At 39.6% G+C, this 24,131-nt stretch overlaps 1 protein-coding gene across 2 annotated transcripts in view; it reads left to right on the forward strand.

Annotated features, from left to right (window-relative positions):
- Window positions 1–24,131, forward strand: part of LOC124615288 (RING finger and CHY zinc finger domain-containing protein 1) — a 94,180-nt gene that overhangs the window by 55,096 nt on the left and 14,953 nt on the right. The window contains exons 4-6 of one of the 2 annotated variants that reach the window (XM_047143065.1): window positions 14,626–14,808; window positions 18,589–18,684; window positions 18,772–18,880. In XM_047143065.1, the coding sequence (XP_046999021.1) occupies window positions 14,626–14,808; window positions 18,589–18,684; window positions 18,772–18,880 (388 nt within the window). The remainder of the gene's footprint in view (window positions 1–14,625; window positions 14,809–18,588; window positions 18,685–18,771; window positions 18,881–24,131) is intronic. The other variant, XM_047143064.1, reaches the window with a different exon arrangement.

Here is a 24,131-nt window from a genome sequence, read left to right on the forward strand (position 1 = left end):
GTCTACAAATGCTAGAAACGTAGGTTTGCCTTTCCTTAATCTTTCGTCTAAGATAAGTCGTAGGGTCAGTATTGCCTCACGTGTTCCAACATTTCTACGCAATCCAAACTGATCTTCCCTGAGGTCGGCTTCTACCAGTTTTTCCATTCGTCTGTAATGAATTCGCGTTAGTATTTTGCAGCTGTGACTTATTAAACTGATAGTTCGGTAATTTTCACATCTGTCAACACCTGCTTTCTTTGGGATTGGAATTATTATATTCTTCTTGAAGTCTGAGGGTATTTCGCCTGTCTCATACATCTTGCTCACCAAATGGTAGAGTTTTGTCAGGACTGACTCTCCCAAGGTTGTCAGTAGTTCTAATGGAATGTTGTCTACTCCAGGGGCCTTGTTTCGACTCAGGTCTTTCAGTGCTCTGTCAAACTCTTCACGCAATATCGTGTCTCCCATTTCATCTTCATCTACATCCTCTTCCATTTCCATAATATTGTCCTCAAGTACATCGCCCTTGTATAGGCCCTCTATATACTCCTTCCACCTTTCTGCTTTCCCTTCTTTGCTTAGAACTGGGTTTCCATCGAAGCTCTTGATATTCATGCAAGTGGTTCTCCTTTCTCCAAAGGTCTCTTTAATTTTCCTGTAGGCAGTATCTATCTTACCCCTAGTGTGATAAACCTCTACATCCTTACATTTGTCCTCTAGCCATCCCTGCTTAGCCATTTTGCACTTCCTGTTGATATCATTTTTGAGACGTTTGTATTCCTTTTTGCCTGCTTCATTTACTGCATTTTTATATTTTCTCCTTTCATCAATTAAATTCAATATTTCTTCTGTTACCCAAGGGTTTCTACTAGCCCTTGTCTTTTTACCTATTTGATCCTCTGCTGCCTTCACTATTTCATCCCTCAAAGCTACCCATTCTTCTTCTACTGTATTTCTTCTCCCCATTTCTGTCAATTGTTCCCTTATGCTCTCCCTGAAACTCTGTACAATCTCTGGTTCTTTCAGTTTATCCAGGTCCCATCTCCTTAAATTCCCAGATTTTTGCAGTTTCTTCAGTTTTAATCTACAGTTCATAACCAATAGATTGTGGTCAGAGTCCACATCTGCCCCTGGAAATGTCTTACAATTTAAAACCTGGTTCCTAAATCTCTGTCTTACCATTATATAATCTATCTGATGCCTTTTAGTATCCCCAGGGTTCTTCCATGTATACAACCTTCTTTGATGATTCTTAAACCAAGTATTAGCTATGATTAAGTTATTCTCTGCGCAAAATTCTACCAGGCGGCTTCCTCTTTCATTTCTTAGCCCCAATCCATATTCACCTACTATGTTTCCTTCTCTCCCTTTTCCTACTGACGAATACCCAGGATACCAGACATTAATGTCATTGTTTAAAATTTTTCTGGCACGTTTGTGTGATGTATCTTAAAGTGAAACACTTGCAAAAAAGACCAATATTATGTATGAAAGCTGAGCTTTTTTTGAGGCTACACTATGTACATTAATTTAAACATCTAACTTTTCCAATTTGTGTGTTCACACTACTTAACAATGATGTTGCTATTAGCTGACTCCATCGTGCGTCCTATGTTGTCGCTGGCTGGCGAGATCACATGACATGGGCTTTTAATGGCTTACAAAAGCACATTGCAATCTCGATTTCAATGCTTCAGAGACTAACATGCTTTGTTTGGTGGAATTTGAATTTGTACTCTCATAATATGAAAATATGTAGTGTATCATAATATGAAAATATGCAGCGTATATGCTGCTGCATATCAAAGATCTTTCCAAAAGTGGCCTTTTTTTCTGAGTTTCGATTTTTGAAGTGCTGGTGTATAAAACTGTATCATTCAAAGGATAGATATTTTTACAGCTCTGAGGGAAAGTACACTGTCACTTACCATGAAAAAATTGTATTTTCACCTTGGAAGAAGTGGATTTTCATGTGGGGGGAAAAAAGTGCGTTTTTAACTGGGAAAGCCGGGAATTTGTTTATTATTTGCTTCTCTAAGATCTCAAGAAAGTATCTTTTTGGGGAAGGTTTAGTTTAAAGAAGGCACATTGGTCAAGATTTGCAGAATTGTTGAACACCAAAGTATCTTCTATAGAACCAGTGCCTGGATGCTATGGTGCCTTCACTATGGTTGTAAAAAGATGCTTGAGAATGACAATCCCTCATGGCTGTTGAACATCTTATATCCCTGGGATTACATCAGATCAAGTCCCCTACTCACAAAATACAGCAACTTATTTGAAGAAAATTCTTTCTGTGAAGCTACAGTGGAAGCAGGAAACAAGCTTACTTCCTCTGTAAGAAGGCAAAAGGGGATAAATGGGTAGAAACAATAGAAAGGTTGGATTTGAAAAGTGAAAAAACCCGTAAAGCTTGGAGACTTCAAAGACGCCTTATGAATGATCTGACTAAGACCACTGCACATCATAATATCATTGCCAGTCAAGCAGCAACCAGTTACTGCTGAATGGGAAGGCATCCCATAAATCACAAAAACTTAGACAGCAAAGAGGAGAGTAGTGACCTTACACCATTCATCATGAGAGAATTAGAGGTGGTTATCAAACAGAGCAAAAATTAAAAATCTGCTAGCTTGGACTATAAAACACTTTGGATTAACAATGAAAAAATGAATTTCCAACTTTTCAACAACTGTGGGAACAGGAGCAAAATCCCAAAGATATGTTGGAAAAGCCAAGTGATTGCTTTGCTGAAACTTGATGGAGAAGGAAATAATACTAAGTATTTTAGACCAGTCACACTACTATGTCACCTTTGCAAATTATGAGAAAGATCAATTTTAAATCACCTATCACCTGTTGTTGACCCCTTACTTATATCTCAGCAGTCTGGTTTTTTAAGTGGCAAATGCTGTGGTGAACAGTTTGTAAATCTCATGTGGTTTATAGGTGATGTGTTTGAAGTTCGTAAGGTGGCAGAAGGAGTTTTTTTCGACTTATCAGCAGTGGATGTGACCAGTCTCCAGCTACTACTAGTCAAGGTCTCCGACATGATCGAGGATTTTAGTTTAGCTATGCTCAGCACCACTCTTTTACACAATCAGATTCTTCATCAACATTCAAGAACAGTATAGCCGATGGAGACTACAGAAAAATGGCCTGCCTAACAGAAGTGTGCTGACTCCAATTCTGTTCAATATATACACACAAATGATCAACCTATACCACCCAATAGCAGGAACTTCTTGCATGCTGATGTTCATACTCTAGCCATCTAGAGCAGAGATTTTGAAGCAGTGGAGAACAACCTCACGAATGCCCTTAAAGAGCTTTCCAGTTATTGTATTGCAACTCAATCCACTGTAAATCAAATCCCTCAAAGACACACGTGTGTGCTTTTCATCTGAGAAACAAGGAGGCTAGTCAAAAAGGAAAGATAGTACACCATGTGTTGAACTGGAACACTCTGAGACCACAAAATATATAGGAGTGACACTATAAATGTCTCTTAGTTTCAAGAATCCCTGCATGAACTGAAAGTCTAAAATTTCCACCAGGAACAATCTGACAGAACCTGGCTGGATCATAGTGGGACAGTCAACCTGAAACTATCATAGTGGCATTATGCTATTCTGCAGGAGAGAACGCATGTCCTGTTTGATGTAATTCAACAAATACCAAGAAGGTGGACATGCCCTTAGTGACACACGTGCAGAATCATAATAAGCTGTTTGGAATACACTCCAATCGAGTGGGTTTACAATCTCACAAGAATAGCACAACTTCATGTTCGAAGAGAAATAGCTGTGATTAAGGAAAGAAAGATGATGGAGTAGGAGAGAACCCATCCTCTGTATGGGCACAAACCGCACCAACAACAACCAAGTCAATTAAAACATTGACAACACTTTGAACCACTCCTGAAAAAGCTAGGTTGCAACTATGGAGGGCTGCAACCTACCTTCCCACCGTGTGGAAACGAGTTTACCTCTTGGCTGTGAGGAGCGATGGACAACTTAGAAATGCTTGAATAGAATTAGACTTGGATTTGGTAGATTGAAGGTTAATTTGGCAAGATGATGCTACACTGATCAGGATTATATTCAGTGTGAATATCAGACTGTTCACTATATGTGGCAGTATTGACTGCATTCCACCTTTTGCAAAAGTTGATGAACTCCATCAACGGACAGAAAATGCGTTGGAAATGGCCAAGTTTTGGACAAAAGTAATATAGTCATAACATGTATATTTCTGATATGAGACATAAATAAAGATGCACATTCCTACTGTATACTTCTGTAAAATGAATATTTTATTGGCCTTATCTGTGTTGCCCCAGGTTATTATGCCTTAAGACAGTGAAAGTATGCTAGAAATATCATCCTCAGTTTACTTCATTGAGGTATTTCTGAGGGCAAAAGAACAGAACTGAGCTTAACTTATCCACATACTGGTGCCAACTCTGGTATTTACTGTATACTATCTATCCTTTGTAGCATTAGAAATCATTTGAGATGCACACATGGTTGCATCACAGCGATAGTTGCACATAAGTACGAGATTGGAAGCCAACCAATATGCATGAGTGCGGAAGAAACCATGCAGTGTCTGCTTATTTCACGTGTGAATACATTACGAAAGGCAACAGGGGGTTTTGGGCCTACCCAGTGGTTAGTTCACAGCTACTGAAAAGAGCATTCTTGCCACTCATTATCGATATGAGAGAAGATGAAGATAAATTCTTTATTTTCAAATGAGTGTACAATTGTTTGGTGAATTAACATTAAAACAACAGCCGTAACATCAGTAGTTCTTTTCCAGTAATGTGCTCTGGTCTGCATCAGCCCCACTACACTGTGTGAAATAGTAATGAAAGTTTGTAAGGCTGTGTGGAAAGTCTTGGACAAAGAATGCACATCAAAATTCGCTAATAAATGTGGCTGAGAAATACCACAGGATTTTAAAAGCATGCTGTGTGGTCTAGACAATGAAATCCCATCAACCCCAGGAAGAAGCTCATTTAACAATAGAAATCATGTTTTTGTGTATCACTTTATCTATAAAGTTGGCAAAGTAGCAAGGCAAGACAAATGTATTGAAATGTGGTCGGTAACAATGGAAGTGAACACTGCATCAATTTATTCCCAAACATAAGACTATTCAGTTTATACTGTCGCAGAAGAATAGCACGTGGTGTAGTAGTTATGATACTAAACTGTTGCATGGAGGGCTGAGTTAAAATCTCACCTGGACTGTACAGTTTTAATTTCTACATTCGGTTTGAGTACATTCTAGAAGTATCCACAAATGTCAAGAATCATTGTACTGGAATGTTCTGTAGCTGTATACATACTGTATGTGTTCTGGCCGGGAGCAGTTCTCTTCACTCTCTTGTATATGCAAGTGCTGAATAAAACTTTGTTAAGTGAAGTTAATGTTCATCATTCATCTACTTAAACCTTCTACGTGACATTATTCTGGTGGAGGCACTGGGTATTGGACATTGTGATAAGCGCACATTTTCGACGACACAGTGGCTCCCATCAGGCCACGACAGAGCCACCGTTTACTGTGGCGAGAAATCTGAGTTCGAGCTATATTCAACAGATCGCAATCTATCAGAGACAGAAGAAGAAGAAGAAGAAGAAGAAGGCGTTACAATGACAGCAACTGTGTGCCACCACATGAGACATTCTTCCAGGTTCTCTGGTGATGATAGCCACCAAGATCCAAACAAGTGGCTGAAGGTATATGAGCGTATAGCCATATTTAACAAATGGGATGACGCCGTGTGTTTGGCTAATGTATTTTTCTACTTGGAGGGCACTGCCAAGCAATGAACAATGAGGAGAAGTTCACAAGCTGAGAGGTATTCCAGGCGGAACTGCGGAAGTATTCGGTGACACACAACAACAGAAGTGCAGTGCTGAAGATAAAGCGCAGGGCACAGGGTCCAGGAGAAACTACAGCGTTCTACATTCAAGGCATCTTGGGGCTGTGTTAAATGTGGAGGAGGAAGATAAGGTTCCACATCTCATGAAGGGTGTTGCTGAGGTCATCTATCAAGCCTACTCCTGAAGGATATTTCGACTGCAGACAACTTCATAAAATGGTGCCAGTATATTGAGACAATGCATCAAAAAAGAATTACATGCAAGAAGTTTGAACAGCTTCCAAACATCGTATTGATGTCTGTGATGGAGGAAGCAACAGATTTCACAAGTGTTCATCATCACATAGTGAGAGAGGAAGATCAGAAGGCACCTGGATTGCACGGCGAGCAAGAAACCAAGACTCTTCAAGAAAAGGGAGGAAGTGGAACAGACATTGAACCCAATCTTTCGTCCTTCATTTCCCTTTAAAACGGTGAAAAAGTAGAGACCCAGGCGGAGGTCGAGACCCAGGCGGAGTTACGTTCCTACAATGTCGCATGAGGAACCTGTTTGGGCACCAAGGGAGACTGACGTCTGGAGGACCCAGGATAACCAACCAGTATGTTTCCACTGTGGATGACCAGGACATGTGGTGCACCAACTCTAGGACAATGAAGATGAACAAGAAGATGTGGGTGCAGGACGACGTAGGTCACCATTGCCACAAGCTAGCCACTGGAGAGGATGCTCCCGAACATGCCGATCAAGGTCTCCATCGCTGTTTAGAAGCTCTAGCCGATCACCTAGCTGCCGCAACCTGGAAAACTAAAGGGTGTGACCTTTCTCAGAGGCCGCTGAAGAGAAAAATCCTCCGCCGTCGATCACTACAAAAATGATAGGAAACTGCATCGATATCCTCATGGATGTCCGACCAGCCCAAGCTCTTGTGGACTCTGGAGCATCATAGTCAGTCATTTCGGAGAAGTACTGTCGCCATTTGCAGAAAACCATATTCGTCGACAACTAAACATCTCTGCTGAAGGTGGCTAATGGGAAATATGTAAAACCTACAGGAAGATGTACCATTCGTATGGGTATAAGTGGCCATACACAGCCCTTAGAATTCATTGTCTGACAAGAGTGTAGTCGTGACGTCGTTGTTGGATGGCGCTTTTTGAAAGCTTCTCAGGCAATTATAGATTGTGGTTGCTCGAAGATTTTGCTAGACAAGATGAGATACTGTGGACAGTAAGATGCGCATCCAAGCGTGTGGAGACTGTATGCTGGATGAAGTGATCATTCCTGCAGTCAGCAGTAGAAAGGTAACTGTTACATGTCAGGCCATGCATCAGTCCATGGATCTTGTAGTAGAATGTAAGAGAAACATACCACTGAAGAATAACTTGTTCATCCCAGCCTCTGTCATCTCGTTTAAGAACGGATTCGGTGAGTTGTGGATAGTTAACTGTCACTGAGAACCGCAGATCCTTCCAAGATGCATGTGTTAATTGCAGAACAGCGGAGTGTCATAGAAACCTCCCACGCCGAGTCTGTGGGTGAAATTAGCGCTATCACTATGAGACAGGTCTTCTAGCTTGACTATCACCAGATCTAACTAAGGAACAACAGAAGAAGGTACTTGTTATTCTAGAGTTCTCTGAATGCTTCAATGTGCAGGTGAAGAGCAAATTAGACAAATCATCGGTGAAGCACCGGATTAGCACTGGAGACCATCAACCAATAAGCCAGAGAGCATACCGTGTGTCAGCAGTGGAACGTTGAATAATTCGTGATGAGGTAGAGAAAATGATGAAAAATGAAGTCATTCAGCATTCGCAGAGTCCATGGTCATCACCAGTGGTTCTCGTCAGGAAGGAGGATGGCAGTTGGCACTTTAGTGTTGTTTATAGGAAGCTTAATAAGATAAGTAAAAAGGATGTTTACCCCCCTTCCATGAATTGACGATACACCAGATTGTTTGAAGGGGGCTAAGTTTTTCTCAACCACGGACATGTACTCGGGATACTGGCAAATCGAAGAAGATGAGGCTGATAGTGAGAAAACTGCATTCATCACCCCTGAGGGCCTGTATGAGTTTAAGGTAATGCCGTTTGGTTTGTGTAATGCACCAGCAACTTTTGAATGGATGATGGATAATCTTCTAAGGCACCTGAAGTGGACAATGTGTTTTTATTATTTAGATGACATTATAGTGTTCTCAGAGACATTTGATGAACATATAAAAAGTCTGAGGGCCGTACTTAAGCGTCTCCAACAAGGCGGACTGAAACTTAACCCAAGAAGGTGTCTTTATGGAGCAAAAGAAATCAAAATACTGGGATACCTTGGGTCAAACGAAGGTCTGCGGCCAGACCCAGAAAAGGTGAGATCTATAACGGAATTCACTATTCCTAAAAGTATTAGAGATGTGAGAAGCTTCCTCGGATTATGTTCTTATTACCATATTTTATCAAAGACTTTTGTATCAAAGTCATGCCACTCCAAGAGTTGTTAAAAGCTGATGGCTAAATTTATCTGGGGTGGTGTTCAACAAGATTCTTTCCACGTGCCGTGAAGAGCTCTGACTACTGACCCTGTACTTGGTCTGTATGATGAGAGAGCACCCTCAGAACTACACACAGATGCCAGCGGGTGTGGGATCGGTGATGTTCTGGTCCAAATTTTGGATGGAAAAGAGATGGTTATAGCCTATGCTTTTAGCACACTTACAAAAGCTGAGAGAAACTACTCAACTACAGAAAGAGAATGTCTTGCTGTGATCTGGGCCATGCACAGATTTTGACAATATCTCTATGGAAGGCCATTCACTGTTGTTACAGACCATCATTCACTTTGTTGGTTGACAGGTCTTAAGGGATCCAACAGGACGACTCGCCAGGTGGGCACTACTTCTTCAAGAGTATGACATTACCGTAGTGTACAAAAGTGGAAGAAAACACAAAGATGCCGACTGTCTCTCAAGAAACCCTGTGCATGACCATCAAGACATGGATGAAGATAGTGACTGTCTCGCTGCACTCCTTGATCTCTCTGCTGAGCAGGAGGAGGTCGCCAAGATATCTCAAATTATACTTGCCGTAAATCAGTCATAGGATGTGAAAAGACAATTTAAGGTAGTTAATGGATTGCTTTCTGTTTGGAAAGAGGTGGCTACCACTGATTCCTAAACACAGGAGCTCAGATGTTCTACAGAAATTCCGTGACACATCTGAGGCCAGACATTTAGGATTTATCAAGACACACGATAGGATCCGCAGGAGATTTTTCTGGCCAGGTTTACTTAGGAGTGTCCGTTACTGTGTGTCACACTGTCGAGAGTGCCAGAGGAGAAAGGCAGTTCCTCAGGAACCACCTGGCCGTCTCATACCAATTTCATCAGCCGAAATGCCTTTCCAGTATGTTGGGATTGACATCCTCAGACATTTTCCAATGTCTGCTAGTGGCAATAGATAGATTATTGTTTGCACTGATTATCTGACACACTATGCCATTACAAAAGCTGTGGAAACAGCAGAAGCATCCGAGGTAGCCAAATTCATTGTGGAAGACATTGTATTGTATAAAAAGGTCATTAATTATGGATTGAGGGAAAGTTTTTCCATCGATCTTGTGACAGAGGTAAACCGTTGGTGCAACATTACTCATCACATGATGACTGCCTACCATCCACAAACTAACGGGCTTACTGAACACCTTAATAAGACCTTGGCCAACATGCTGTCAATGTTAAACAGAGAAACTGGGATGAGGTGCTACCTTTCTTGACGTTTGCCTACAACACTGCCAAACAAGACACCATTTCTCCTGTCAGCTTTCTGTGGGTTCCCGGACATATAGGAGTGCCTGGGAATGAGGCTGCGGATGTTGCAGCCAAGGCTGCAGTCCTCCTGCCTCGGCCAGCCTCCCATTGTGTCCCGTCATCTGACGTTCGTGGGGATGTTTGTAAGAGGCTTGTGTCGTTGTGGTGGGATTCTTGGTCATCCCTCCAAGGAAACAAGCTCCGGGCAGTAAAACCGCTCCCAACTGCTTGGACAACCTCCTCCCGACCATCTCAGCGAGAGGAGGTCCTTCTGACCAGGTTGCGGATTGGGCATTGCCGGTTTATCCACCGCTACCTGCTCTCCGGTGACCCAGCCCCGCAGTGCCCTTGTGGTCAGGCATTAACAGTGCGCCATGTTTTATTGTCGTGTCCCCGCTTTAGTCAATCTCGTGTTGTCCTGTCCCTGCCATCTACTTTACCGGATATTTTAGCTGATGACGCTCGAGCAGCTGCTCGTGATCTGCATTTTATAACTTTGACTGGCTTGTCCAAAGACATCTAACCTTTTTACTTATTTTATCTGCATCTTTGTCAGGTCTTTCTGGTGTCCCCCCCCTCCCCTTGAGTTTTACTAGATTCCATGTGCTCTATCAACAGTGACTGGGCGCTAATGACCTCAGTAGTTGAGTGCCCTTAAACCCCACCAAAAAAAACAAGACACCACAGGATTTACGCCATTTTTCCTAGTGCATGGGCGTGAGGCAACTACGATGTGGACGCTGTGTTTCTGTTACATCCTTCCACATCCTTCGAATGAAGCCTTATACGGATCCTGCAGCCTAGGGTAAATTCAAAGCTCCAGCGACAGGCAGCAAGCGGAAAGGTGATGAAAAGCGTAAAGGTTAACGAAGTTCTAAGAAGATCACTGCCAGGGCAAGCATCGGTCGTCGGGAGTCGGAGTATGCAGGACCGATGACTCATTTCCGGACTAGGAGGACGTAACACCGAGACACTGTTCTCATAAGGAGGGAGCAGTGTTGTAGAAAAAGCTGAGTAGCACTGTGATGTAGTGGTTATGATACTAAACTGTTGCATGGAGGGTCGTGAGTTCAAAACCCACCTGGACTGTACAATTTTAATTTCTATATTCAATTTGTGTACATTCTAGAGGTATCCACAAATGTCAAGAATCATTGTACTGGAATGTTCTGCAACTGTATATATACCGTATGTTTTGGCCAGAGGCAGTTCGCTCCATGCTCTTGTATGTGCAAGTGCTGAATAAATCTCCGTTAAGTGAAGTTAGTGTTCGTCATTCATCTACTTACACCTCCTTCTACGTGACAATATCACTATTGAAATGTGTGCAGTTTTGTATTTTGTGACTGCTATACAATAAAGCAATTGATTTCAACGAGCCTGCTAATGTAACAGACTGTATCTGCTATTGTTAACTGAAAATTTGTTCAGTCAGATGAAGGGGCTCTCACCAGGGGCAAAGCATTTGCTGCTGAGCCTTATTTCAAGTTTTAAATAGCCACGTTCAAGTAAAAACACCATCTGGAGAACACAGATGCGAACTAGTTTCAGAATGATGTTTGTCATTTCTCTCCTGATTTGGTTTCGCAGCACAAACCACACAAAACCTTACAAACATTTGAAGCCCTGAGGCTCTCCTGTTAATCCTGTCATGATACTCCTTACAAGAAGTGTTCTATATTTCAGGGTATTTTTTCACCCCTTCAGTGAATTATTCCAAGTCCAAACTCGGTACACTGCAACAGTCGGCTAGATCGAGGCGATGCAGCAGTGGTTGGCGAGCACAGTTCTCTCGCTGTGCCCTTGCAGCGAATTCACAGCATCACAGTCATAGTGTGCATGGCTCCATTGTTTCACGTGTAATGCTGAAACACATGAGAAAATGATGATGATGATGATGGAGTACACAATAATAAATTGCCTATGTGCATTGAGCCGAAATCCTTTGTGTAGGTCAAGACAAGGAGTGGCCCATAAGCTGAACTTTTGAGACACCATATATAATATTTCTCGACTCTGAATTTAGTTTTATTCCTGATGATACCGTATATTAACTTTACCCTTGGTTTTTGGCTTTTAAAATATGACTCCAGCCATGCAATAGAAGTTCCTTCTTTTTCCATCTACACATTTGAATACCATGGCAGTATCACAGAAAATGCCATCACTGTAATTTTTCTCGCTTTTGCCTACCAGAACCATCTTAATGAAATGATATAGTACATTGTCGCCAGAGCAGCCTTTAAAGAATTCAAACAACATACAGTGTAAAGGTTATTCTAAGAAAGGTGATTCATGTTCTGTTCCAAGCTACCTTCTCAAAAGAAATTAAAATAAAATAAAACAAAATAAAATGAGTAGAAAGGATGGAGGGAGATGGGTCCGTAATTAGAAATGTCTCATCTGTCTCCTTTTGCAAAAAGCTGTTACTATTACATATGTAAGGCTTTCAGGAAATACAGCTTGCCTTATCGACTAATAACAAATACAACTGGAATATAAAAGATTTACTCACCAAGTGACAGCAGGAGAAAAAATGCATAATAGTTATGGAAATGTGCAAGCTTTCAGAACCAGTGGTCGCTTCTGGCAGAAAGACAAGAGGGATTAAGGAAAAGGACTGATGAGGGTGAGGAAATGGGGGAGTTACAGGAAGGTTGCCCAGAATGCTGCGCCAGGGGAGACTTGCTGTATGGTGTGAAAAGGAAAGATTGATTTTTGGGAACTGCACAGGACAAGACTTGAAAACCTGGTAGCATAAAGGTGGAGATAGGACAATAAAGAAAACAAAGGTGCAAGAGTTTATAAGAGCAGAAAGCTAAGTGCTTTATATGTGGTAGGCAGTTGGGGGAGGGGGTGAGGGTGAATAGACAGGTCAGAAAATAAAAGGTACAGAAAACTAAAAGGGAATGAAGAAGAAGAAGAAGAAGAAGAAGAAGAAGAAATGCTGAGGCCAAAGAAATTAATGTAAATTTAGGACAGGTGAGTGGCGAGAACCAAGCACATGTTGTAACATCAGTTCACACTGTTGGACATCAGAGGAACTAGTCACAGCTGTCATATTGTAGAGCATGCTCTGCTACAGGATGCTGTGTTGCCAGTATACACCTCCTGTCTGTGCCCATTCATCCTAAGTTGGTGGGAGTCATTGGGACCTCTCTACCATGTATAATTCATTTATCTTTCTGCTTTTATTAACTCTAGCATGATGTGCTTTCAGTAATCTCTGTCTTATCCTATCTTCCACTTTTATGCTCTCAGGTTTTCAAATCCCGGCCTGTGCAGTCCCATACCATCAGTCTTTCCTTCTCATCCTGTCCAGTAAGTCTCCCCTGACCTGGGGTTCTGGACAACTTTTCTGTAACTTTCCCTATTTCCTAAACCTTGCTGGTCCTTTTCCTTAAACCCTGTTCCTTTCCCTTCATACCTTCTGCCAGGAGCAATCTTGTGAAGCATCCCATACTGCACAGCATGTGTGTGTGTGTGTGTGTGTGTGTGTGTGTGTGTACTGCAGACAAAGGCCTTAATGGCCGAAAGCTATAATTGCGTGAATCTTTTGTTGTGCCTTTCGCGACTCAGCATCTCCGCTATATGGTGAGTAGCAACTTTCCTTCTCTGGTATTGTTACAATTTTTAGAGTTGTGTGATTTATCATGTGACTGAAATGTGATGGACTTCGCTTAGTACTCGTGGATGATCATACTTTTCATTATTTAGGGTCAATTGCCACTCTTTACACTGTGTAGATATCTTGTCTAAATAATTTTGTAATTGGTTTTGATCTTCTGATGACTTTATGAGGCTGTAAATGATGGTGTTGTCTGCAAACAATCTAAGGTGGCTGCTCAGATTATCTCCTAAATCGTTTATATAGATTAGGAATAACAGAGGGCCTATAACGCTTCCATGGAGAAAATCTAGTTATCACTTATGCTTTACTTGGTGACTTTCCAGCAGTTACTATCATCTGTAATCTTTCTAATTGGAAATCATGAATATAGTTGCACAACTGAGAGAGTACTCCATAGGCTTACAGTTTGATTGTAAGTTGCTTGTGAGAAATGGTATCAAAAGTCTTTCAGAAATCTAGAAATCAATTTGAGATCCCCTGTTGATAGCGTTACATTGTGAGAATAAAGAGCTAGTTGTGTTTCATGAGAACAGTGTTTTCTGAATCAATGCTGAATGTGTGTCAACAAGCTGTTTTCCTCAATGTAATTCATAATGTTTGAATGCAGTGTATGTTCCAACATCATACTGCATTTTGACATCAGTGATATGGGTACAAAATTCATTCGATTACTCTTACTTCCAATAGTATTTGTGTGACCTAAGCAACACTCCAGTCTTTGGGTAGATCTTTCATTGAGCAAGTGGTTGTATATGATTGTTCAGTATGGAGCTATTACATCAACATACTCTGTCACACAGTGAAGGTATTGATTGTGTCTTGCCACTGCTGTACTTCACATATGACCAGAATCTCATTGATCCTAGATGTTGGCCACCCTTTCTTTGAACTTCCTCTATAATCATCCTTGACATATTGTGGGATGGTTTTGGTCCACACTACCTCCTCCCATAATATGGAAAGAAAAGAGCTTTCAGTAAAAGAGATTTGTTTCATAGTAGCGAAGATGTAGTGCTCTTAGCTGTTAAGTTATGCATTTGAGAGTCATTTTTTACCAGATTTTTTTACTTTCAGTGATGGTTCGCCTCATGTCCCTGGATACTGACTATTCCTCCTGCGATAACCTAAGTGTTCATAGCAAATTTTTGTAGACACCAGTATTCTTTTTTAAGATACATTATTTTGCTGTGAATGTGTATGTTTAATTATCAATAACAGCTACATCAGTTTTATTTTTATTACTTGTAATCAGAAAAGTGTTTATTTTCAGAACTTGAACAACTGTCTGTTAAATAACTTTATTTTAACCATTTCAGTGTGTAGAAAATGTGTCTCGAGCAAATTGCCCTGTGTGCCTTGAGGACATCCATACATCTCGGATTCCATGCCACATTCCAGAATGTGGCCATCTGTTACACAGAACGTGCTTTGAAGATTTGCTTCAAGCAGGGCATTATGCATGTCCAACTTGCCAGACATCTCTCCTGGACATGACCCAGGTACATGAAAAGCTTAAAGACAGTGGTCACGTGTGTGTGAGCTGTGCTTGCATGAATGTGTGTGATTGTCCACTTTAAAATAAGGTCCTTCAGCCAAACCCCAATTGTTTAGGAGTCTTTTTGTTGTGCCTCTGTGTGACTCAAATCTCTTCTATATGGTGAAGAGAAATCTATCCTTTTCGTAATACTGTTATTCTTTTAAAATAATTAATTTTCAGGTTCTTCATGGTGATAGTTCTTACTATGGCTTGTGTCATATGTGAGAGGAACTTCTTAAAAAATACCAGTCTTGTTGTTGTTGTTGGTGGTGGTGGTGGTGGTGGTATCTTTTGTGTCAAAATTATGTTGCTAGGCCCAGCTAATGACAGTATCTTAATGTTTATAAGATATTGTTGAAAAATTGTATGTAATACATTGAAAAGAGGAAAGAGAAGCAGCCATATGAGCTTCAAGGGCTGATGATAATTGGAAGTCAGTACTAAGCAAAGAAGGGAGGTAATATTTAGAAGGGCTATATCAAGGCAAACTTGAGAACAATATTATGAAAAGGAGAGAGGAATTTGATGAAGATGGGGAGAGGGGCTGGGGGATGTGATACTGTGAGAATAATTTGACAGAGCACTGAAAGATTTAACTTGAAATAAGGTACCTGGAATAGATCACATTCCTTCAGAATTATTAACCATAACACAATTGTTCCACTATTATGCAATACTGCAATACGTGTAATACTGCAAGACTTAAAGGAGAATATAATAACCCTGATACCGTAGAGGGCAGGTGCTAGTTTGCGTGAATATTATAGTAACATCACTTTAAGTAAATCATGGTAACAAAATTATTTAGAGAAGCATCAGTAGACACGTAATAGCTGACCTCTGGAAAGGTCAACTTGGGTTTTAAAGAAATCTAGAAACACTTGAGACACTACTGACTATATGGATTATCGTAGAAGACGGGCTGAATAGTAATTGAGGAGGTGGTGAGATAGAGTTGTAGAAGATTCCCTAGGTTATGCAGTCTATACATGGAGTGAGCAGTAAAAGAATCACTGGCAGAAAATACAGGTCTTAAAGTTCAGGAAGGAAAAATAAAAACTCAACATTTTGACAATGACGTAATTCTGCCAGAGATGGCAAAGGTTTGAAGCAGCCCTCCATGCTAGTCTATCCCATGTGAGCATGTCATCTCTGAATAACTAGTGCAATCTACATCCTCTGGAATGTACTTGCTGTAGAAAGCCTTGGTGTCCCTCTAAAATTTGTACCCATCACACTTACCTTCAGCACCATATTGAGTATTCCTTGATGCCACATGATGTATCCTGTTATCAATCTTTTCTTTTAGGCTACAGCGGACAGAATACTCTATGATCTCAGAACGCGAACTGGCACTGTAGTGTCCAGAATAGCAGTTCTTTGTTCAGCCGTGTATAGTAGCATTCTGCAGCAATCAGACAAACAATAGTCAGACGCATTGCTATCTGATGTGGTACTGGATTGACGTACATATCTGAAAGTTAATATATTCAGTGTAAGGAAAGTTCCAAATACGCTAATGAGACATAGAGAATTGTTTGGAGATCTTAATACATTGTATGAAAGTTTACAGTTAGATAGTGATAAATTCCATGAATGCACAAGCTTATCTGGGTCTATATTTGATTATATTTTGAGAAAGATTGATGCATGCTTGAGAGTGCCCTGCATCAATTTCCATTCGGCTGTATCACTAGAGGAAAAAACTTAGTTTACCATGCTGTAAGCAATAAAAGTGAATTCAGCAACTTTTCTTTTTAAAATTTTATTTTAAATGAAAATAGTATTACACAATTTAAACAGTTGCAGCCAACATCACTGGTGGCAAAAAGTGCTAGACATGTTTGTGAATTAGTTGTCAGAACAAAATGACGCAATAAAAATATTTACTTGCTGTCAGTATTAAGTTCCATTGGTATTTCACTCCATATATTTCTTGCAGTTGGCTAGTTTTATACTAAGAATGACCAGACTGCCAAATTTCTGGGCTATCTTGTGCTGCTGTGATCATTTCTGCACACTCGAGAAACACAAATTGGTTTGTGTTGTGCATGCACGCTCCATTTCATGCTGTCACTGCTAACTGCACAGGCTTCCCGAAAGGCCTGCTGCTAAGACACTTCCGTTGCCAAATAGGTTTGTGTTGCACGTTGCAGGAGAAATAGCATTCAGTGATACCCAGTTGTGCTACAATTCTTTCCCTCCCAGTTTAGTCAATAGTTCTTCATTAGTTGTCCAAACTACCCATCTGATCTTAAACATTTTTGCTTAGCTCCAGATTTCAAAAATTTGTGTCCTTGTACTATTTATCGTCTACATTTCATTTCTGTAAAGGCTACATTACAGACACATAATTTCAAAAACGATTTCCTAACTTCTCATTTCAGACACACTTTTCTTTCTGTATGTTGTTTCCACTTTACTAAGCCACCATCAGTTATTTTGCTACCCAAATAGCAAAACTCATCTGTTGCCTAGTACTTTGTTGGTAATTCCCTTGGCGCTTATTTAATTTGAATATGCTCTTTTACCCATGTTTTGCTTTTGTTGTTGTTCATGTTATGTTTCAAAGCACTGTCCAAACCAAAGTAAAATAAGGATAATGAAGTGTAGTCAGTTGAATCAGGTTGTGATGAGGCAATTATATTAGGAAATGAGACACTAAAGATAGTAGACAAGTTTTGCTATTTGAACAGCTAAATGACTCAATGGAAGTAAGAAAGAGGATGTGAAATACAGACTTGTAATAACAAGAAAAGTTTTTTCTGAAAAAAAGAAATGATTAACATTGATTATAAATTCAAGTGTGTGGAAGATTTTGTTGAAAGTATTTTTTGGAGTATGACTGTATATGGGAGTGAGACATGGATGACGAACAGTACATGCTAGAGAAGAGTACATGCTTTTGAAATGTGGTGTTACTGAAGAATGCAGGAGATTAGATGGTTAGATCGAGTAACTTACTGTATCAAATTGGAGGAAACAAAGAGCCTTAGGGCAAATGATGACTAAAAGAAGTGATTGGTTGATAAGACACATTCTGAGACATTAAAGCACTGATAATTTAAGTTGGAAGAAAGAGGTGATGGGGAGTTAAAAATTGTGAAAGGAGAGCAAGGCTTCATTACAAGTTCAAGTAGACATAGGTTGCTGCAGTTGTGCAGGTATTAAGAGACTTGTGCAGGACATACTATCGTTGAGGCTTGCACCAATCCACTATTTTGACTGCAAACCACAAGAATTTCTATATGTTTAACTAAAAATTCATGTTGACAATAGACTCTAGGTACAATTATGTTGCTCTAATAATAGATCACGATGTCGTTTGCAGGAAATCAAGTTGTACAAGCACCTGTTGCAATATTATCTCCATTAATGATGTAAAACTATTGAAAAACAAAAAGTATTATCAGCTAATAGACAAAACAATATGTTGTCGTATTCCACTGTGTCGCTCTTGACTCAAACCACTTATTAACTTTCCTACTTATGCCAGTTATGTAACAAGAAATATTTTTGTTTCTGTTTATTATTCCAGTCATTTTTTGGGTAATGGAACACCAGTGTTTCTTACAGTCACTGTGTGTGTGTGTGTGTGTGTGTGTGTGTGTGTGTGTGTTTGTGTTTTAGGTGATAAGTTTCTTCACAGAAATTCATTTAGTAAGTTCTTTACACATACTGTTCCTTTTGTCACTCCATTTATTGTTGTAGTTCATGATTATGTGCTGTTGTATTATTTCAGCTTTGGGGATTCCTTGATGCTGAGGTTGCAGCAACTCCAATGCCACCAGAATACATAAACTATAGAGCAGAAATTTTGTGTAAAGACTGTCATAAAGTAAGTGTCTTACATACTAATGCTAATTATACACATTTTAGATGTTTGTTACCAATCTGATGGCATATTTTCCTTGACTTTTTTCAGGAATCCACTGTTAAGTTCCATGTTGTCGGCCTCAAGTGTTTGCACTGTGGTTCTTACAACACTTGCAGAATTAAAGGGTCTTTGATACCTGGTGTATCGGGTACGTCTGGTAAGAGGTAAAAAAAAAAAAAAGAGAGAAAAAAAGGTTGTATCAACAAATGTACACACGCACACATGCCTCTCTCTCTCTCTCTCTCTCTCTCTCTCTCTCTCTCTCTCTCTCTCTGTGTGTGTGTGTGTGTGTGTGTGTGTGTGTGTGTGTGTGTGTGTGTGTGTGTGTGTGTGTGTGTGTGTATTTAAGGACTAAAAAGTTATAACAATAAGAGAAGTTAAGATTGTTGTAGAATGAAAGATTATGATGAATACTAAACTTTTGAATGAAAGAGGATTTGTTCAGACCTAAGAATTTCTGATTTTTTACATGCAGTGGGGGAGAAGGTGCATGAATAATTGCAAAATAAGAATAATCGATATATTTTCAAACCTGTAAACTTGGTTAAAAAGTTTATCCGAGTTCTGTGCATAGGTACTGTTGCCCTGTGCATAGGTACTGTAGGCCTTTTTTATTTCTTAAAATATTGTGTGATTTTGATCAGCTTCTGAGAGAAGTTGACATTTTTTCATGTGCCATTTTAAGTTTCTTTGTGCAGCAGTAATGTCATAGTAGTGGAAACTCCCCTCTGGCCCATATAATCTGGTAGAGTATCAACATGTTTCAACCCAGTTCAGTGACAGACAAGGTCACTGTCATCCGCACATTTACATTTACTGTCCTCTTCTTTGTTTGGTCGTGACAGCGGTCACAATTTCGGCTTCACTCATGTACTGAAAGCCGGGTTCAGATGCATTGATCTTCAGCCACTCTCTCAAGTTTTCTTCTTTGACACCTCTAAAACCATTTAAACCAGTTGCCAGAGTAATTATTTGTGCAGTTGTTTTTTATCACTGAAACCTTGAAAATCTATATCTGGAAGAATTTTCCTCCAAGATCAAACTAGTGTATGTGGCTTGACTTCCTGCCAGGCATCAGAAATCTTACGTATGACATGTAGAATTTTTAACTTCTTCCAGAATGCCACCAAATCATCCTCATCAACTTATAATCTCAGGAGACAAACCCAGTAGTGCTGTTTTACTTAGAGAATTATGCTTTGATCCTTTGGCTGTACATAGGCAATGCTGTTGGGAGGTAAAAACTTAGTTGTGATGAGACCACGAGAATCTTCTGATCGGGATGTGAAGGAGTGTTATCAAGCAATAGAACAGCCTTCTGTGGCAATCCATTCTCTTCTAGAAATTGCCGAACTTGTTTTGCAAAATGCATGTGAAACAGCTTTTTGAAAGTTTCACTATCCATCCATGCTTCTTTTTGGTTGTAATAATGCACAGGGAGATCCTGAGCTGTGATGTCCTTGAATGCTCAAGCTTTTTTTTTATTTTCTAGTCATTAGAGTTTCGCTTTGTGGTTCCCACAAGCCTTAGTGTTGCACAGAATTGTAATGTGTTCCTTGTATTGTATTGTATTGTATTTTTTATTGGTCATGTTGTCTACATAGCAGCTTATGCATAAGACATTAGACAAGTCAAGTTATAAATATACAGACTGAAAGTCATTTCAAGGCATACATATTTAAGGTTACAATAATACACTTTACACGTAAGTATTATAGAACACATTTCATAAATTTAAATATTCTCCAATGGAGTAAAAGCAGTGATGCTGTAAATATGACTTTAGAGATTTTCCAAATGTATTGACCTCAGTGATAGCTTTTATGTTTTCCGGAAGTTTGTTATAAAGCTTAACTCCCATGTGAAAAGTACCTTTTTGGCACAGTGCTGTGCTGATTTGAGTCACATGTAAGTTTCTGTTTTGTCTGGTAAAGTGCTCATGTATATCACAGTTTTTTTGCAGTCTCCGGTCCTTGCCTATTACATTTAATTTAAAGAACAAAAGAGTTCCTATAATGTATACAAATGGTAATGGAGGAATAGCAGATTTCTTAAACAGGGGTTTACAAGAGTCTCTAGGCTTGCACCCAAACAAGATTCTAATGGCCCTTTTTTGTAGTTTAAAAGTGCTATTAGCTGTTTTAGAGTTTCGCCAGAAGGTGACACCATATCTAAGGCGAGAATGAAAGTACGCATGATATGCATTCAATACTGTTTTCTCACTGCAGCATGATTTTAGTGAATAAAGAAGGTAACATGTGTTGCTCAGTTCTGCATTGAGATATTCAATATGCTTATTCCATCTGATGTTAATCTGCAGCCAAAGTCCTAAGAATTTGGTTTCAGTATTGTTACCAACTGGTTCGTCATTGATAGAGACTGATGGGATAAACATGTCCTTGTTAGGAACATTGTGGAATTTTAGAGCAATGGTTTTCTTACTGTTTATTACAAGCTGATTACTCTGTACCCAGCTGCTAAGTTGTTTCGTGACCGTGTTTACTGTCTGCTGTAACTGTTCATCGTCGTCTGCTTTTAGTAGAATCGTGGTGTCATCTGCAAATATGATTGTTTTGTATGCATCAACATTTAAGCTTAGATCATTTATGTACAGAAGAAACAGAAGGGGTCCCATTACTGATCCTTGAGGTACACCACATTTTTTTTATAGTCAGATAAGTGATTAGATACAGTTTTTAGTTCAATATTTGTGTGCTTGATGCACACTGGCTGCTTATAATTAGTCAGGAAGGAACTGATCCACTTGTTGGACACCATGTCAAAAGCTTTTGACAAGTCAATAAATACTCCTATTGTTTCCTGTTTTTTGTCCATCAGGTTTAGGATGGAATTGATGCACTCATAGACAGCAGTTGTCATTGACCTCTTATTTTTGAATCCATGTTGTTCATTACATAGAATGCTGTTTTTATTTATAAATTTCATAAGTTTCTCACACACAACTTTTTCCAGTACTTTAGAGATGCAGGAGGAAATTGTGATGGGTCTGTAGTTATTTACATTGTCTTTATCCCCTTTTTTATATACAGGAATAACTTTTGATGTTTTCAACACATCAGGTAAAGTGCCTGCCTGAAGTGAGCAGTCGCATAAGTGTGTGAGTATTTCAATTAGGTTTGATGCGCTCTTCTTTAACATTGTTGCAGGTATACCATCAATACCTGCTTATTTGGAATTTTTTAGTCCTTTTATTGCTTTAGCTACTTCATCTTGTGAAACAGAACTGATGTGCATTGATCCTCTACATGCACTTATTTTATATTCATTTGCCTGGGTGCTCTTTACGTTTGATTTAACATATTATCAGCAACACCTGTGAAAAAGTTGTTAAATGTGTTGGCTACTTCTAAGGGGTTTGTTACCTTTTTATTTTTATGTGATAGTGTTATATTTTTGCAAGGTTGTCTGTATTCTCCACATTCATTTTTAATAACACTCATCATAGCCTTTGATTTATTAGCTGAATTATAAATGATTTCATCATTATGCATTATTTTTGCTGCTTTTATTACTTTTCTTAATATTTTGGAGTATTTTTTGTAGTATGCGTGTACTACAGGTGAGGAATGTTTTGAGTTACACATTTCATGAAGTAGTCTTTTCTTCTGGCATGAAACCCTTATTCCCTTTGTGATCCAGCTGTTCTAGAGTTCCCCCGTATGGTTAATGTTTTCAGTGGGAATGCAAGTTCAAAGAAATAGGTTAATGTATCATTGAAAGTGTTGAATTTTTCATTTATATTGTTCATTTTGTACACTCCTAGTAATTTTTTTCTTTCTGTAATAAGTTGTTGAAGTAGTTTACATTATGCTGATTATAACTTCAATATGCTGGTCTGAAAGACATGTTGTTAATGATACTGCCTTGTACTTTTATGCTTAATATTTGAGCAAGATGATCACTAAAACCTGCACTGAAAATTGTTAGTGAGGTGTCGTGTAAACTCTTCTTGACTAGAAACTGATCAAGAGCTGTTTGGCAAGTTTCTGATACTCGGGTAGCTGCTTTTACTTCAGCCTTTAAATTGTAGGATGTTGCAAGGTTCAAAATGCTCTCCCTATTTCCACTATTCGTGAGGAAGTCGATATTGAAGTCACCACAGATTATCAATTCACAATCCATTTTATTTACTTTACTTAGCAATGACTCCATTTTGTTTAAGAAAAGTTCAAAATTCCCGGATGGTGATTGGTAAAGTGTAGCAATAACGAGGTTGAACTGAGTAATTTTTATAGCTGCAGTTTCATGATCCTTTTCGGCATTTGCCCTAGTTAAGTCAGTTAGTGTAATAAAATCTACGAGGGCCGTTCAGAAAGTAACCTCCGGTTGATTTAAAAAAATACACCAAGTTAAATAAAAATATTTTAATATATACATCTTACAACTACATCTTTGCACTATTTTTCTACATAGTCTCCATAGCGATTGAGGCAGTTATCGTATCTCTTCACAAGCTTTGAAATTCCTTCTGCATAAAAATCACCCGCTTGTGCCTGGAGCCAGCCTGTGACCGCATCTTTGAGCTCTTCGTCGTCATCAAACCGCTGTGACCCGAGCCATTTCTTCAAATGCATGAAGAGGTGATAATCACTTGGCGCCAGGTCTGGGCTGTAAGGTGGATGGTTGATAACGTCCCACTTGATGGACTCAAGAAGGGCCGTTGTTCTGCGAACAGAGTGAGGACGGGCGTTATCGTGCAAAAAAACGATACCGGAAGTCAGCATACTACGGCGTTTGTTCTGTATAGCCCGTCGTAACTTTTTTATTGTTTCACAGTACACGTCTTGATTAATGGTCGTACCACGTTCCATGAATTCAACCAACAATACCCCTTTGGCATCCCAAAACACCGTTGCCATCAGTTTTCTGGCAGAAAAATCTTGCGAGGCTTTTCTTGGTTTGGTAGGCGAATTTGAATGTGCCCATATCTTTGATTGTTCTTTTGTCTCAGGGTTCACGTACTTAATCCAGGTTTCGTCACCGGTCACGATTCTGTTTAACAATGGTTCTCCTTCGTCCTCATAACGTGACAGAAAGTCTAATGCAGAGGCCATTCTTTGAGTTTTGTGGTGGTCGGTAAGAATTTTGGGCACCCATCGTGCACAGAACTTACGGTAACCCAATCTTGCTGTCACTATCTCGTACAAGAGAGTCTTAGAAATCTGTGGAAAACCAGTAGACAACTCCGACATTGAGAAACGTCGATTTTCACGAACTTTTGCATCAACTGTCTGAACGAGTTCGTCAGTCACCAATGATGGTCTACCACTCCTCTCTTCATCATGAACGTTTTCTCGTCCACTTTTAAATAAACGTACCCATTCACGGACAACTCCTTCACTCATAACTCTTGGTCCATACACGGCACAAAGCTCACGATGAATAGC

This window comes from Schistocerca americana, chromosome 5 (genome assembly GCF_021461395.2).
Source record: "Schistocerca americana isolate TAMUIC-IGC-003095 chromosome 5, iqSchAmer2.1, whole genome shotgun sequence".
Lineage (NCBI taxonomy): Eukaryota > Metazoa > Arthropoda > Insecta > Orthoptera > Acrididae > Schistocerca > Schistocerca americana.